Genomic DNA, 13,869 nt, shown 5'->3' on the forward strand with positions numbered 1-13,869 from the left:
TATCTGCCTGCTACAGCATGGGGTCCTCCATGGGCTGTAGTGTGGATGTATGCTCTGACATGGTCTTCCATGGGCTGCAGTGGGACAGCCTGTGTCACCATGGTCTTCAGCACAGGCTGCAGGGGAATCTCTTCTCCAGTTCCTGGAGCACCTCTTCCCCTTCATTCTTCACTGACCTTGGCATCTGCAGGTTTTTCTCTCACTCCTCTCTCACAGCTGCTGTACAGTGTTTTTTACCCTTTTTTAAATATGTTATCACAGAGTTGCCACCTGTGTTGCAGATTGGCTCAGCTTTGGTCAGCAATGGGTCTCTTGGATCTGGCTGGATCTGGCTCTGTCTGACTTGGGGGCAGCCACTGGTCTCTTCTCACAGAAGCTACCCATGCCATGTAAACTCAATGCATGGAGGGACAGAGAGGCTCTTCCGCTCATCAAGGGATCTATGAATGCACTTGTGAATTGTGTGGTGTGTGTGCTTTCACTGGTGACCTTTAGTTCTTACTAGCCATGGAGGAGGAAGGCGACTTGGTTGTCTATGCTTGTTTTGTGCGAGTCCTGGCTATTAAAGGCAGTGCATTGTCTGTGGCAGTCTGTGTAGCCCTCTGTCCTCTGTGTTTATGTGTCTGGCATGCACACTCAGCTTTGCTACTGGTTGTACCTGCAAATGGGAAAGCAGCAGCGACATCTGTTGGCCTGGGATGGAGATCTCCAGGTCTCTGGGCTGGGCTCCAGTGGCTTGGCAGAAGGAATCCCTGGGCTCTGAAGCTGCTGGAGGTGGTGGCTACTTATAACATCCCTTGACGTCCTTGGAATCAGAGTTTTAAAAACTTTTGTTCATGAGTGCTCCTTACTGTCCAGAATGTTTTGGGTGGAAGTGGGATTCTAGTCCCTATTCTAAAATGTAAATCAAGCGTAAACCAAATATTGAGTCTGCAGGTAGAGAGCTGTTCAGGACCTTTTCTGTTACTTTTAGCATTAGTGGTAGAATAAAACCTGATGGCAGTCATCCTGTTGATGTTGAGAGTGCTGTGTCTAGGCAGTGAAGCTGACAGGAATTGGTTTCATTCAGGTGCTCTGGGGAAAGGTTAGTTGAAACTATCAAAAATCAGGTCTAGAAAAAAAAATCAGTCTGAAATCTCTACTGAGAGATGGAAAAGCACTGTTTCTTTTTTCTTCCAGCAACATGGTTGGTGTTGAGGTGGAGACTGAATATTGTATAAACTTTTTCATCTACTGTGATTTTAATAAGCATTCTTTTTGGTGCTTTTTCCCACTTGATTAAAATGTACTAATATTTATGATAAACTGTTTCCTAAACATTCGTTGTTACTGTACTGCACTGATTCAAATAGGGAAACTGTTTCAGGCCTCAATTTCATCCCTTATGTTTATTGGGTTTGGGTTTTTTTTACAGCAAGTAATAGCCTTTTAAGATAACCTCAAGCTAATGAAAAAAATTAATATGCTTATATTGGAAAATAAATTCTGTAATCTTGCCATTAGCAAAAAATAATTGTTTGTAATGTTGAGGTTAAGTATTTTAAATATGTTTTATATTTCTGTTTTCTTAAAGGTCACAAAGACAGAATTGGAAAAACTAAAATCTAGCTATAGACAACTAATAAAAGAAGTAAATTCTGCCAAAGAAAAGTATAAAGAAGCTGTGGCTAAAGGTATGACTGACTTGTGTTAATTTTATTGTGGTTTTACAATGTACTAAAACTCTTGCAGTGAAACAAGATTTTTTTATTATAAGCAACTCGATTGCAGTATTAAATACAAAGTGTTTTGAGAGGCTAATTGTCATCATATATACTTGATGATGCTGTTCTTGAAAATGAAAATAAATGATAGCCCTTATTTAAAAGAAATGGTAGCTCTGTTCTTTTAAACTCATAATTTCTTCAGTGGACATAGTTGGTATGTAAAGTTACTCAAATCAACTGTAATAGTTGTAAGCAGGTTGCAGTTCTGTCTCATCTACATTGTAGCTGCAGCCTATTTGCATCCTGTGATCTTTTATGGTTGCTGCAGTGGCAGCAGCATCAATTCCTGACACTTAGTAGAATGGATCCAAATTGTTTAACCTTAAGCTAAAGGGGGAAAAGAATTCATTGGTATACTGGGATGTTTTAAAGCTTTTAAAGGAATGGTGTGTCCAAATTGTGTGTGTTTTGATTTCTGTTGATTTTTTCTAATGATTAGGTAAATGAAAGCTTTTGTTCTATTGTCTGTTGAAATATCTTGTTAATTGGTGGGGGTTTTTTACATGCCTTTCTAAGATTATTTTTTTCTTTAAAGAAATTGGATGGCAGTGTGTAAATATAATTCCAAGATCTATCTTTACTTTTTGTATAGCTGCCTAAAATGATACTTATTGTCCTTGGTTCTGTTGCGCTATAATTCATGATGCAGTATAGTAGCTATCAGTGCCGAGAGAAAGATTGTTTCTTTCCAAATTTGTCCAAAATTCTGGGTGAAAACTGATAAATGAATTTGTTGAGGGATGTTAAAGAGTATGGCTTCCTCCTCCAGCTGCTCTGGCCCAGGACTTCCTCCTGTCTGGCTTCTGGAGCCCAGCCTGGTGTGCCTGGGGACCTGGGGTCTCTCTGCCCAGGCTGAGGGACATGACTACTACTTTCCCTTTGCAGGTTCCACCAGTAGCAAAGCTGAGCATGTATCCCAGAGACACATGTGCACACACAGCCAGAGGATGCTGACATGACTGGTTACACAGACTATCACAGATAAGGCATTGCCTTCAACAGCTCCTATGTATAGGACTCTCATAAAACACATAGACAGACAAGTCCCCTTCCTCCTCTGCAGCTGGTAGAGATAGAAGTTCACTAGTGAAATTACACACACAACACTTTAGGTTCACAAGCATGTGCATGTTTGCGGATCCCTCAAGTACTGACACAGCTCCTCTGTCTGTCAGGCACCCCTGCCCAGATCCTGGGCTCTCTTAGCTGCCTCATGGGTCCCCTACTTGCTGGCTAGTCCAGCTTGATGTTCACTAGCAAGCATGCACGCGCTTATCCTATAGGCACTCTGTACTTGCAAGTCCCTCTAGGTGTACCAGCACAGACCCTTGCCTGTCTGATATCCCTGCCCAGATCCAGGGCCTCCTACTTGCCAGCTAGTCCAGCTTGAAGTTTGCTAGTGAATACATATGCACACTAGGTTTGGAGAAGATACAGACATTTGGCCCTCACCAGCAGCCGGCACCAGGCACATGGGTTGTGACATGCAGTCCCACTCCAGCTGCTGGCACTGAGCCCCTCACTCACACCAGTCCCTCCCAGTAGCTGGTTTTCAAGACAGACACTGTTCCCACCCCAGTGATTGGAGTTTAAAGACACCCCTATCCCCCCCCCCCCATCTAGTAACTGACACCAGAGGCCACAGGGTGCCTACACTCCTGGTCCTACTCTTGTAGCTTGCACCAAATCCACTCACCCGGTAACAGGCATTCCAGGCACAAAATCTGTAGTACCCTACCTATGTCTAGAGATCTATGGCCCTCTCCAACTACTGATGCTAGGACCCTCGCTTGCTCTAGTAGCTGACAGCACAGGCTGCAGGGCACCTACACTCCCTGTCTGATTCCAGTATCTGGCACCAAATTCCACTCACACACAGGTCTCACCAGTAGCTGGTGCTTAATCCTTGCAGCACACATGCATGTGACACAGAGTGAGATTATGCAGAAAGATAGTTAAGAAAATATTTAATAAGAAGATATAAGATTATAGGATAGACTGTGGTGATCAGGTGCAGGGCCTATCCAGACAAGCATACTGACTGGCCCTGTTCTACCTGTGACCAGCTCCTTTGATAGTTTGCCTGCAGTTTCTTGATAGCCCCTCAGCGTGACTGACCAGTTTTGTTTCTGGTTATTGTCTTTGTTAATGCTAATTGATCAGGTTTTATGTCTCTGTGTGTTTGTCTCCCTTTCCTTATCCTACCAGCTGAAGAAATAAACATTCTCACACTCCACATATCCTAACCAATTAGTGTGACTGGCCAGGTTTGTTCTTGTCATGACCTTCCCTTATCATTTGTCCCTCAGGTTTTTCTCTGATTTTGTTTATGGCTCCTTTGACCAGATACCCTTAAAGGAGCAGACACTCTTTCCACATACCTTTACAGCATGTAAAGACAAAATGGCATTGGATAAGAGAAATTATACTTAGTGCCATTTAGCATTTTTTTTTAAACTGGTGTTCATGTTCATTTAAAAACATATACTCAGTTGTTAATTTCATTTAGTTCCCTATCTGTCCTCTGTATTGCTTTAATCTGAAGTTTATCCCCAAGTAATTACATAACATGGGAACTTATAGTACAAAATATTAAAATTATGACAGGGTGTTGTGATCTGATATGTTTTAATTCTTTCTGTTCTACTTCTAGTCATTGTTCTTCATTCCTCATGCACTAAACTTTCCCATTGAAATCAAAGAGTGTTTTGCCTATTCAGGAACTGCAGTGTTTTGATGTTCTCCTGATTAACTGATGTGGTGGGTTAACCTTAAATGGTTGCCAGGTTTCCATTAAGCCATTCTCATTCCCCCTCCTCAATAGGACAGGGGGAGAAAATAAGATGAAAAAAGCTTGTGGGTTGAGAAAATGACAGGGAGATCCTTTACCAATTACAGTCACGGGCAACGCACTCACCTTGGGGATGATTAATTTAATGTCAAAGCCAATTACTAATATAGTAGGATTATGTCCAAAGACAAAATTAAAAACACCTCCCCCCCCTTCCCAGGTTCAACTTCTCTTCTTTGTTCCCAACTCTTCTGCCCTCCCCTGAGCAGTGCAGGGTGGATGGGGAATTTTGTTTGACAAACTAAAACCTGTTTGTCTCTGCTGCTCCTACCTCCTTATGCTCTTCTCCTGCTCCAGCGTGGAGTCCCTCCCATGGGATACAGTTCTTCATGAATTGCTCCAATGTGGGCACTTCCTACAGGCTGCATTTCTTCAAGAACTTCTCCAGCATGGGCCCTTTCCATGGGGTATAGTCCTTCAGGAATGGACTACTCCAGTGTGAGTTCACCACAGGCCACAGTTCCTTCCAGAAAACCTGCTCCAGAATGGGCTTCTCTCCGTAGGCTGCAGCTCTTGCCAGGAGACTGCTCCAGTGTGGGCCCTCCATGGGCTGCAGCTTCCTTCAGGTCATATCTACCTACTACAGCATGGGATCTTCCACGGGCTGCAGGATGGATATTTGCTTCAATGTTGTCCTCCATGGGCTCCAGGAGGACAACCTGCTTCACCGTGGTCTTCACCATGGGCTGCAGGGGAATATCTGCTCTTACCCCAATACACCTATTCCCTGTCATGGGGGATATTTTAGACTGCTTAAAGAATCACTGCCAAAGGTATCAGCAAAAGTGGGTTTATTGAAGTAAGATGTTGTAAAAGTGAGACTTAACAAAGTCTGATGGCAAGGTTCACTCTATTACTTACTACACAGAGGATGTAATAACAATTCAAAGTTTCCAATTCAGAAATCTTAGTGCACTACAATGCAGTGTTATGCATGATGTTGGTCACTTATCAAAGATCTGCAGTTGGTAAGGAGGGTCTCAACCTTGAAGAGTAACCTTGAGAGATGTCCCAGCTTAAGGGGAGATCACTGCCGTGCAGCTAGCTGCTTAGCAGCGAGCATTCAAAAAAAGCTCTCCTGGGCTGTCATATTTATGGAATAAAGTGGTTGGCTTGTAGTCAAATTACATGTGATTGGAAAAGGTAAGTATGAGACTCCTTGTATCTACAATTTTCTTTGCTCCTTGACAAATTAGTCTTGGAAGAACCACCTGGTATTCATGTGTTAATTGCATGATTGGTGTTCCAGTCTCCAAGCTCATATGCATCAATGTTCCTCATGGCACCCTGTTCCTGTGTGGGTTTTCAAAGAACAGGAACAGATTGGAACTAGAGAAGTTCAAGGCCTGGTTATGGCCTAGGCCTTTACTTTGGAGCCTGAACCAAACTACCATAAGTTTGGTCAAAGAGTGCATCAGTTGCATTCCCTCTCCTTCTTCACTGACCTTGGTGTCTGCAGGATTGTGTTTCTGACTTCCTCCCCCCTCTTTCTCTTATACCTGCTGCACAGTGGATTTTTTGGGGTTTTTTTGTTAGGTTGGGTTTTTTTTTACCCTTTCTTAAATATGTTATCACAGAGGTGCCACCAGCATTGTTGATTGGTTCAACTGGCCAGTGGTGGATCTGTTTTGGAGCTATCTGGAACTGGGTCTGTCCAGCATGGGGGCAGCCCCTGGTGTCTTCTCACAGAAGCCACCCCTGCAGCCCCCCTGCTACCAAAACTGTGTCATGTAAACTCAATACAACTGCATTAATATTTTTGTTATAAATAAAACCTTGCTGGTTTTGGCTGGGAAAGAATTAATTTTGTTCATAGTAGATTGTATGGGGCTATGTTTGGGATTTGTGCTGAAAATAGTGTTGATAACACTGATGTTTTAGTTACTGCTGAGCAGTGCTTACGCAGTGTCAAGGCCATGTTTTCTGCTCCTCACACTGCCCTATCAGCAAGCAAGTAGTTTGGAGGTGAACAAAAAGTTATGGGGGGACACAGTTGGGCACTGCTCAGAGACTGGCTATACGTAGGTCAGTTGGTGGTGAGCAATTGTTTTCATTTGCATCGCTTGTCTTTTTTGGGTTTTATTTTTCTTTCTCTGTTATTTCCCCCCCCCCCCCTTTTCCTTACAATAATAATAATAATAATAATAATTTCTTTTTAATTATTAAACTCTTTTTATCTCAACCCACGTGTGAGTTTCTCCCTTTTACCCTTTCAGTTCTCCTCCATCCCACTGGGTGGGAGGGTGAGTGAGCAGCTGTGTGGTGCTTAGTTGCTGGCTGGGGTTAAACCATGATAAAACCAAAAAAGCACTGTTTTTAAGACACTTAATTCTATTGTGGTTTTCCTTAACCTTCTTATTCTTTCTTCCATTTAGTATGTCTTCTATTATTATATTTCATACTTAATTTCACTTTCCCTACTATCTTAGTGTAAATCTCAGTTAACAGACTGATCCTCAGAAAAATGTTGCAATATTTTTGCCAAGAATTGCAAAATTAAATGTCTTACAGCTTCTCTTACACACACCTCCTTCTGGGCTGTGTTCTTGACTACAAATATTTTTGTAGTTGTAGTGGTGTAGATAATAGATCAGTAAATCAGTTGTAGGTCAGCTGAGCTGTTGTAATTTTTTTAAGCCATGGTATTTTCATAGGGTTTCTGAACCTTTGAATTGTCAAGCTGGTTTGTGAGGTGAATAAATTATGAAGGTTTGAGTAACTAGTGTGGGGTTTTTTGGTGTTTTTTGTTAAAAAATTATGTGCTATTAAGAGATATGGTTTTTCTTTATATGCAAACTGGTTCAGTTTTTCAGGATTTTGGGAATCACTGAATGGTTGGGGCACCTCTGTGAAAACATATTTAAGAAACAGCAAGAGTGCTGGACAGGCAGAGAATGGGGGGGGGGAAGAAGTGCTCGTTGGGCTTAACCTTGGTGTGTGGTAGGTCCATTACAGAGCTGTCCGGAACTGGATATGTCTGGCACAGGAGGCAGCCTGAGGAGAGCCCCATGCTGGAGCAGTGGGATACTTCCTGAAGTAAATGCAGCCATAGTGAACCTACACTAGAGCAGGAGAAAGGAGCACAGCAGAGAGGAACTGTTACATACTGACTCTTTTGGAAAAATAGGAAGGAGGAAGTTGGAGTTGCACTTTATGTAAAAGACTAGTTTGAGTGCATGAACATAAGCTATGGAGTCTGTGAACATTGTTGGATGCCTTTGGATCAAGACTGGAGGGATCGTCACCAAGGGGGATCTTTTGTTAGGTATCTGTTACTAATCTCCCAATGAGGATGACAACCTTGATGAAACCTTACTTTGGCTACTCAAGGAAGTCTCAGGCCAACTGAACCTGGTCCTCACGGGTGACTTCAATTAACTGGACATTTGTTGGGAAAACAACACAGCAGTGCACAAGTCATCCATCAGGTTCCTGGAATACACTGAGGACTTCTTCCTGCTACAGATGCTAGACATGCTGACTAGGAATGGCACATTGCTAGATTTACTACTCACAAATCAAGAAGACTTACTTGACAACATAACTGCCAATGGTAGCCTTGGATGCAGCAACCACAACATTGTGGAATTTAAGATCCCACCGAGCACGCCGAAGGTGAGTAGTAGGACAAAGACCCTGGATTTTAAAAGAGCCAACTTCAAGATACTCAGAGTTGGGCTGTGAGGGATTCTGTGGGAAGTATCTATGGAGGACAAAGGAGCTTGTGAGTTCTGGGAGTTGTTCAAGAACAGCTTCCTGAAAGTACAAGAACAGTCCATCCCCTACAAAGGGAAAGGAAGAAGGCAGAACAAGAGGCCACCCTGGCTTAACAAAGAGCTTTTGGGTTTGCTTAAAAGCAAAAAAGAAGCGTATTGGCTATGGAAAGGCAGCCAAATATCCATCGAGGACTACAAGAACCTTGCTAGGGCATGCAGTCAGGAAGGCTAAGGCTCATCCAGAACTGAAATTGGCCAGAGATGTAAAGTACAAGAAGAAAGGGTTCTTCAGGCACGTGAGCAGTAAGCAGAAGCAGAGGGAAGACAGAGGCCCGTTGCTAAACAGGGCAGGGAAGCTAGTCACTACTAATGCTGACAAGACAGAGGTTCTCACTGCCGCCTTTTCCTCTTGTCTTTACTGATGCAGCTGGACCCCAGATCACAGGATCAAGTAGCTATGACAATGCATGCATTGACCCACCAGTAGTGGAGGAAGGGCTGGTCTGCAGCCTCTTGCAAGGCCTCAACCCACATAAATCTATGGGAAGTGGCTGACACTAGTCAGGCAGTTGGACTAGATGATTGTTGTAGGTCCCTTCCAACTGAAACAGTCTAGTCTATTCTTACGTTGCTGACATTGTTACGAGGCCACTGTCTATAATCTTTGAAAAGTTGTGATCAGGGGATGTCCCTGATGACTGGAAGAGGGCAAATGTCATACCCATCTACAAGAAAGGCCCAAAAGAGGACTCGGGAAACTACATGCCCATTAGTCTTACTTCAGTCCCTGAGAAAGTAATGGAATGAGTCCTCCTAGAAACTATCACAAGCCAAGTGAAGCAGATGACTGGGAAAAGCCAGCCCAGATTTGCCAAGGGCAAATCATGGCTGACTAACCTGATCACCTTCTACAGCAAAATAATATCTTCTGTCGACATGGGGAGAGCAGTGGATGTTGTTTGCCTGGACTTCAGCAAGGCATTCAATGCTGTTCGTCCAGGAGAAGGCTGTGGGAAACTGGCAAGATACAGAGTAGATGGGTGGTCTGTGAGGTGGGTAGGAAATTGGCTAACAGACCACGCTCAGAGGGTGGTGGTCAATGTTTTTTCTTCAGGCAACAAAGGCAAATTGGATCCTGGGCTGCATCTGCAGGGGTTGTTGCTATCAGAAATAGAGATGTGATCATTCCACTCAGCCCTTGTCAGGCCGCACCTGGAGTACTGTGTCCGGTTCTGGTCCTCACAATTCAAGACAGATGTGGGCAGATTGGAGAGGGTCTAAAGGAAGGCCACAAAGATAGTCAAAGGGCTGGAGAACTTGCCGTATGAGGAAAGACTGGAGTTAGGTCTTTTCTCCCTGGAGAAGAGAAGGCTTGGGGAGGTCCTCATCGCAATATTCCAGTACTTAAAGGGTGGTTATAAAGAGGATGGAGGCTCTCTCTTCACAAAGAGTCACATGAAGGAGACAAGGGGCAATAAGTACCAGTTGCAACTGGAGAGGTTTCATCTTGATATAAGAAAGAATTTTTTTTATGGTGAGATCAATCAGTCACTGGAACAACCTCTCCCTGGGACATGGTAGAGTCCCCATCACTGGAGGTTTCCAAGATGTGACTGGACAGGGTGCTGGCTAATCTCATCTAGGCTCCCTTTTCTCCATGAAAAGTTGGATCTTTTGAGGTCTCTTCCTACTGGGCTGTCCTGATGCTATGATTGTAACCCCTCATCCTCCCCCTGTTCTATTAAGCCTGGGAAAAGGGGTTTGGGGGAAGGTGGAGGTTTGGATTTTTTGTTGGATTTGATTGGGTTTTTCTTTCTTTGTTTCTCACTACCCAAGTGTATTTTTATTGGTAATAAATTAAATTTCCCCAGATTGAGTCTGTTGTGCCTGTAATGGTAACTGGTAAGCAATCTACCTGTCTTTTTCTTGACCTGTGACCTTTTTCATCCTATTTTCTCTCCCTGTCCTGATCAGGAGGGGGAGTGAGCAGCTGGGTGGGTATCTGGCTGTTGGCTGAGGTTAACCCAGTACAATCCATTTTTGTGCCCAATGTGAGGGACCAAAAAGTGCTGTGGTCAGTCAACTCAGCCTGCCTCTCGTCCACTTCCCTCTCCTGTGGGATGCAGAGAAGAATATAAAGAAGGTGAAAAGAGTTGTGAATTGAGATGATGAAAGTTTAATAGAGAATGCAAAAGCTCTCTGCACAAGGAAAGCAAAAAGAGTAATTCACTGCTTCCTATGTACAGGCAGCTATCCAGCCCTTCCTTGGAAAGCAGGGCCTCAGCATGTGTAATGGTTGCTTGGGAAGACAAGGAGCATAACCGTGACTGTCCCCCCTTCCTCTTCTCCTTGAGCTTTTATTGCTGAGCATGATGTTCTCGGGTATGGAATCTCTCTTTGGTCAGTTTGGGTCAGTTGTCTTGGCTATGTCTCTTTCTAACCTCTTGTCTACCCCTAGCCTACTTGCTTTTCCGGGGGCAGGGGCAAGCCTTTATGCTGTGCAGGTGCTGTTCAGTAATAGCCAATGCATTGGTGTGTTACCAATGCTCTTTTAGCAACAAATAACATCATATGGGGTGTTATGAACAAAGTTAATGTTGTCCTAGCCAGACCCAGTAGATAAGCATATACACCAGGGAAGCATGACTGATTTGAAAATATTCTGTCTAGTACAGTGTTGTGGTTTAACCCCAGCCAGCAACTAAGCATCACACACCTGCTTGCTTGCTCCCCTGCAGTGGGATGGGGGAGAGAATTGGAAGGGTAAAAATGAGAAAACTCTTGGATTGAGATAAAGACAGTTTAATAGGGAAAGAAAAATCCACACGCACAAGCAAAGCAAAAGAAGCAATTCATTCACTACTTCCCATCGACAGACAGGGGTTTAGTTATCTCCATCATATGTAACAGTTACTTAGGAAGACAAATGCCATCACTCCAATTGTCCCCCCCTTCTTTCTTTATCCCCCAGCTTTTATTGATGAGCATGATGTCATAGAGTACGGAATATCCCTTTGGTCAGTTGGGGTCAGCTGTCCCAGCTGTGTCCCTTCCCAACTTCTTGTGCACCCCCAGCCTACTCACTGGTGGGGTGGGGTGAGAAACAGAAGAGGCCTTGACACTGTGTAAGCACTGCTCAGCAGTAACTAAAACATCCCAGTATTATCAACACTATTTTCAGCACAAATCCAAAACATGCCCCCATACTAGCTACTGTGAAGAAAATTAACTCTGTCTCAGCCAAATTTAGTACATACAGGCGCAAAACTGTTTGCATAAAGCTGCTTGGAGAATGGTTATTAATGGGATCTGTTGGGAGAGGGGTCCGCCGGAGTCAAGAAATTACTCAATATGAGTTATGCATCTTGCTCAATTTTATTGGCTTCTAACATTTCTTATATAGCCTCAATACACAAGCATGTTCCCAAAGCAAACATATAATTGGTTATTAGCCCCTAAGCACGTGCTGCTCTCACACCACTAATTATCATGATTGGAACAAGCATTCTATCCATGCAGCTATTTGCGTTAGCTATGTTTTAGCCTTGTGGTTTGTTACTCCCTTTATCTATATTCCCTTCTCTATTTCCCTTGTCCTTACACATGTCCTCCCTAACAGCTGCAGCTTGTTACAGCCACGGCCTGTTAGTACAATAAGGTTACTTGGTCTTAGGATTCAAGAATAGATCAAGGCCACTTTCTTGTTAACTTCAGCACAACAACTTCAGCACAATTCTAATTCCAGTACACTTCTAATTTCAGGCCTGGATTGTGCACTCCAGGCCTGGATTGTTCAGACCCTCAGGGGTTCCGTGGCCACACTTCTGCAGCCATTCTTCTACAGGAATCCTGACAGGAGGGTGATGTATCCTATCCAACATTATGGGATATATATTGAGATTAGTTTTGGATGGTATTTCAGTGTTTCTGTTTGTAATCCTCCCTCTCAGGATGACTAGTTTGGAGCATGCTTATTAAATTCCTAGGCGTCAGTATGCCTGAAAGGATTGAAAGTGCATTGGAGAGCAGTTGCAGAGTTAAATATTATTTGAGAAACTGGAGAAATGGTCTGAAAAAAAATAGTGTTACTCAGCAGGAACAGATGCCATAGCAAAGATAATCAGTAATACTATGTTTCCAGAAAGGCACGGATTTTTATTTTTTTTAAAAAAATAAATGTAACTCATAGAAGTGTTAAAGGGATTCTTTGGCTTTCAAAGTTAATAGAACCTCAACTGAAGTATTGTCTGGTTTTGGGTACTGCATTTGAGGAAGACTGTGAGCTACATGCAAAAAGAAAACAGGACTTAGAAGATGTGTGAATTGTTTGGTATGAAGATTAGAAGATTGGCAGAGAAGGAGAGTGTATAATCTTCAAATAAGTAAAAGATGCATTGCAGAGGACTGTAGAATCTATTTTTCATGTCCATGGCAGGTAGGTGAAGGAAGTAAGGATTTAAATTAAAGCAAGAAATATTTAGGTTGGAGAGTAAAGGGGGGGGATTGTTTTCAGCTCACACAGCACTAGACCTGAATTGTATTGAGAAGTTGCAAAGTTATCCATCATTGGATGTCTTAGGAAGATCATAAAAATATCTGCCACATAGTTCTGCAATTAGTCTTCCTGACAAAGAATAGAATAGGTGACCTCTTGAAGTACCTTATAGCTCTCTGGTTCAGCACTGAATTTGTCTTGTCAGTGTGGACTTGAGGATTTCTAGACTCTAATAGTGTAGTACTGTGTGATGCTGACCTCCTGATCAGGATACAGACAATGATGAGGAAATGTTAAATTGTACTAGAGAAGCTGTGAGCTTTGGACAGGAGTAACAATGAGAGAGTTCAGCTAGTCAAATATGAACTGAAGCAGTGCTTCATCATGATGATATGTAGCAATGGAATTTTTGCTCACAATAAATGACAGCTTCCTAGAACAATGAGTCTTAGAACCCACAGTAGAAGATGCTATAGTGGGTTTCATCTTAAGTGATATGCACTCAAAATGATGTAGCTACTGGTATGGTCAAGGGTGCTTGACCACCCAACTCATTACCTAAGGTGCTAAGGCCTGGTCTGCAGCTCCTGGGGTTGTAAAACAGCCCAGAGAAGGGGAGAAGTGCACCACCACAAGAGAAAATATAACAAAAGGATTGTGGGTTGAAATAAGGACAGGGAGATCACTCAGCAATTACTGTCACAGGCAAAACAGACTCAACTTGGGGAAATTTAATTTTTTACCAAGCAAATCAGAGTAGGATAATGAGAAATAAGACCGAATCTTAAAAACACCTTCATAGAATCATAGAATGGCTTGAGTTGGAAGGGACCTTAAAGATCATCTAATTCCAACTCCCCTGCCATAGGCAGGCACACCTTCCACTAGAACAGGTAGCTCAAAGTCATATCCAACCTGGCCTTGAACACTTCCAGGGATGGGGCATCCACAACTTCTCTGGGCAACCTCTTCCAGTGCCTTACCACCCTCACAGTAAATAATTTCTTCCTAATCTAAATCTACCCTCTTTTAGTTTAAAAT

The 13,869-nt window shown here is 43.1% G+C and overlaps 1 protein-coding gene across 3 annotated transcripts in view; it reads left to right on the forward strand.

The window, feature by feature from the left end:
* Nucleotides 1–13,869, forward strand: part of LOC121080550 (tyrosine-protein kinase Fer-like) — a 217,443-nt gene that overhangs the window by 45,547 nt on the left and 158,027 nt on the right. For all 3 annotated transcript variants that reach the window (XM_040578635.1, XM_040578636.1, XM_040578637.1), the window contains one exon: nucleotides 1,574–1,673. In XM_040578635.1, coding sequence (XP_040434569.1) covers nucleotides 1,574–1,673 — 100 coding nt within the window. The remainder of the gene's footprint in view (nucleotides 1–1,573; nucleotides 1,674–13,869) is intronic.

Source organism: Falco naumanni, chromosome W, assembly GCF_017639655.2.
Source record: "Falco naumanni isolate bFalNau1 chromosome W, bFalNau1.pat, whole genome shotgun sequence".
Taxonomy (NCBI): Eukaryota; Metazoa; Chordata; class Aves; order Falconiformes; family Falconidae; genus Falco; species Falco naumanni.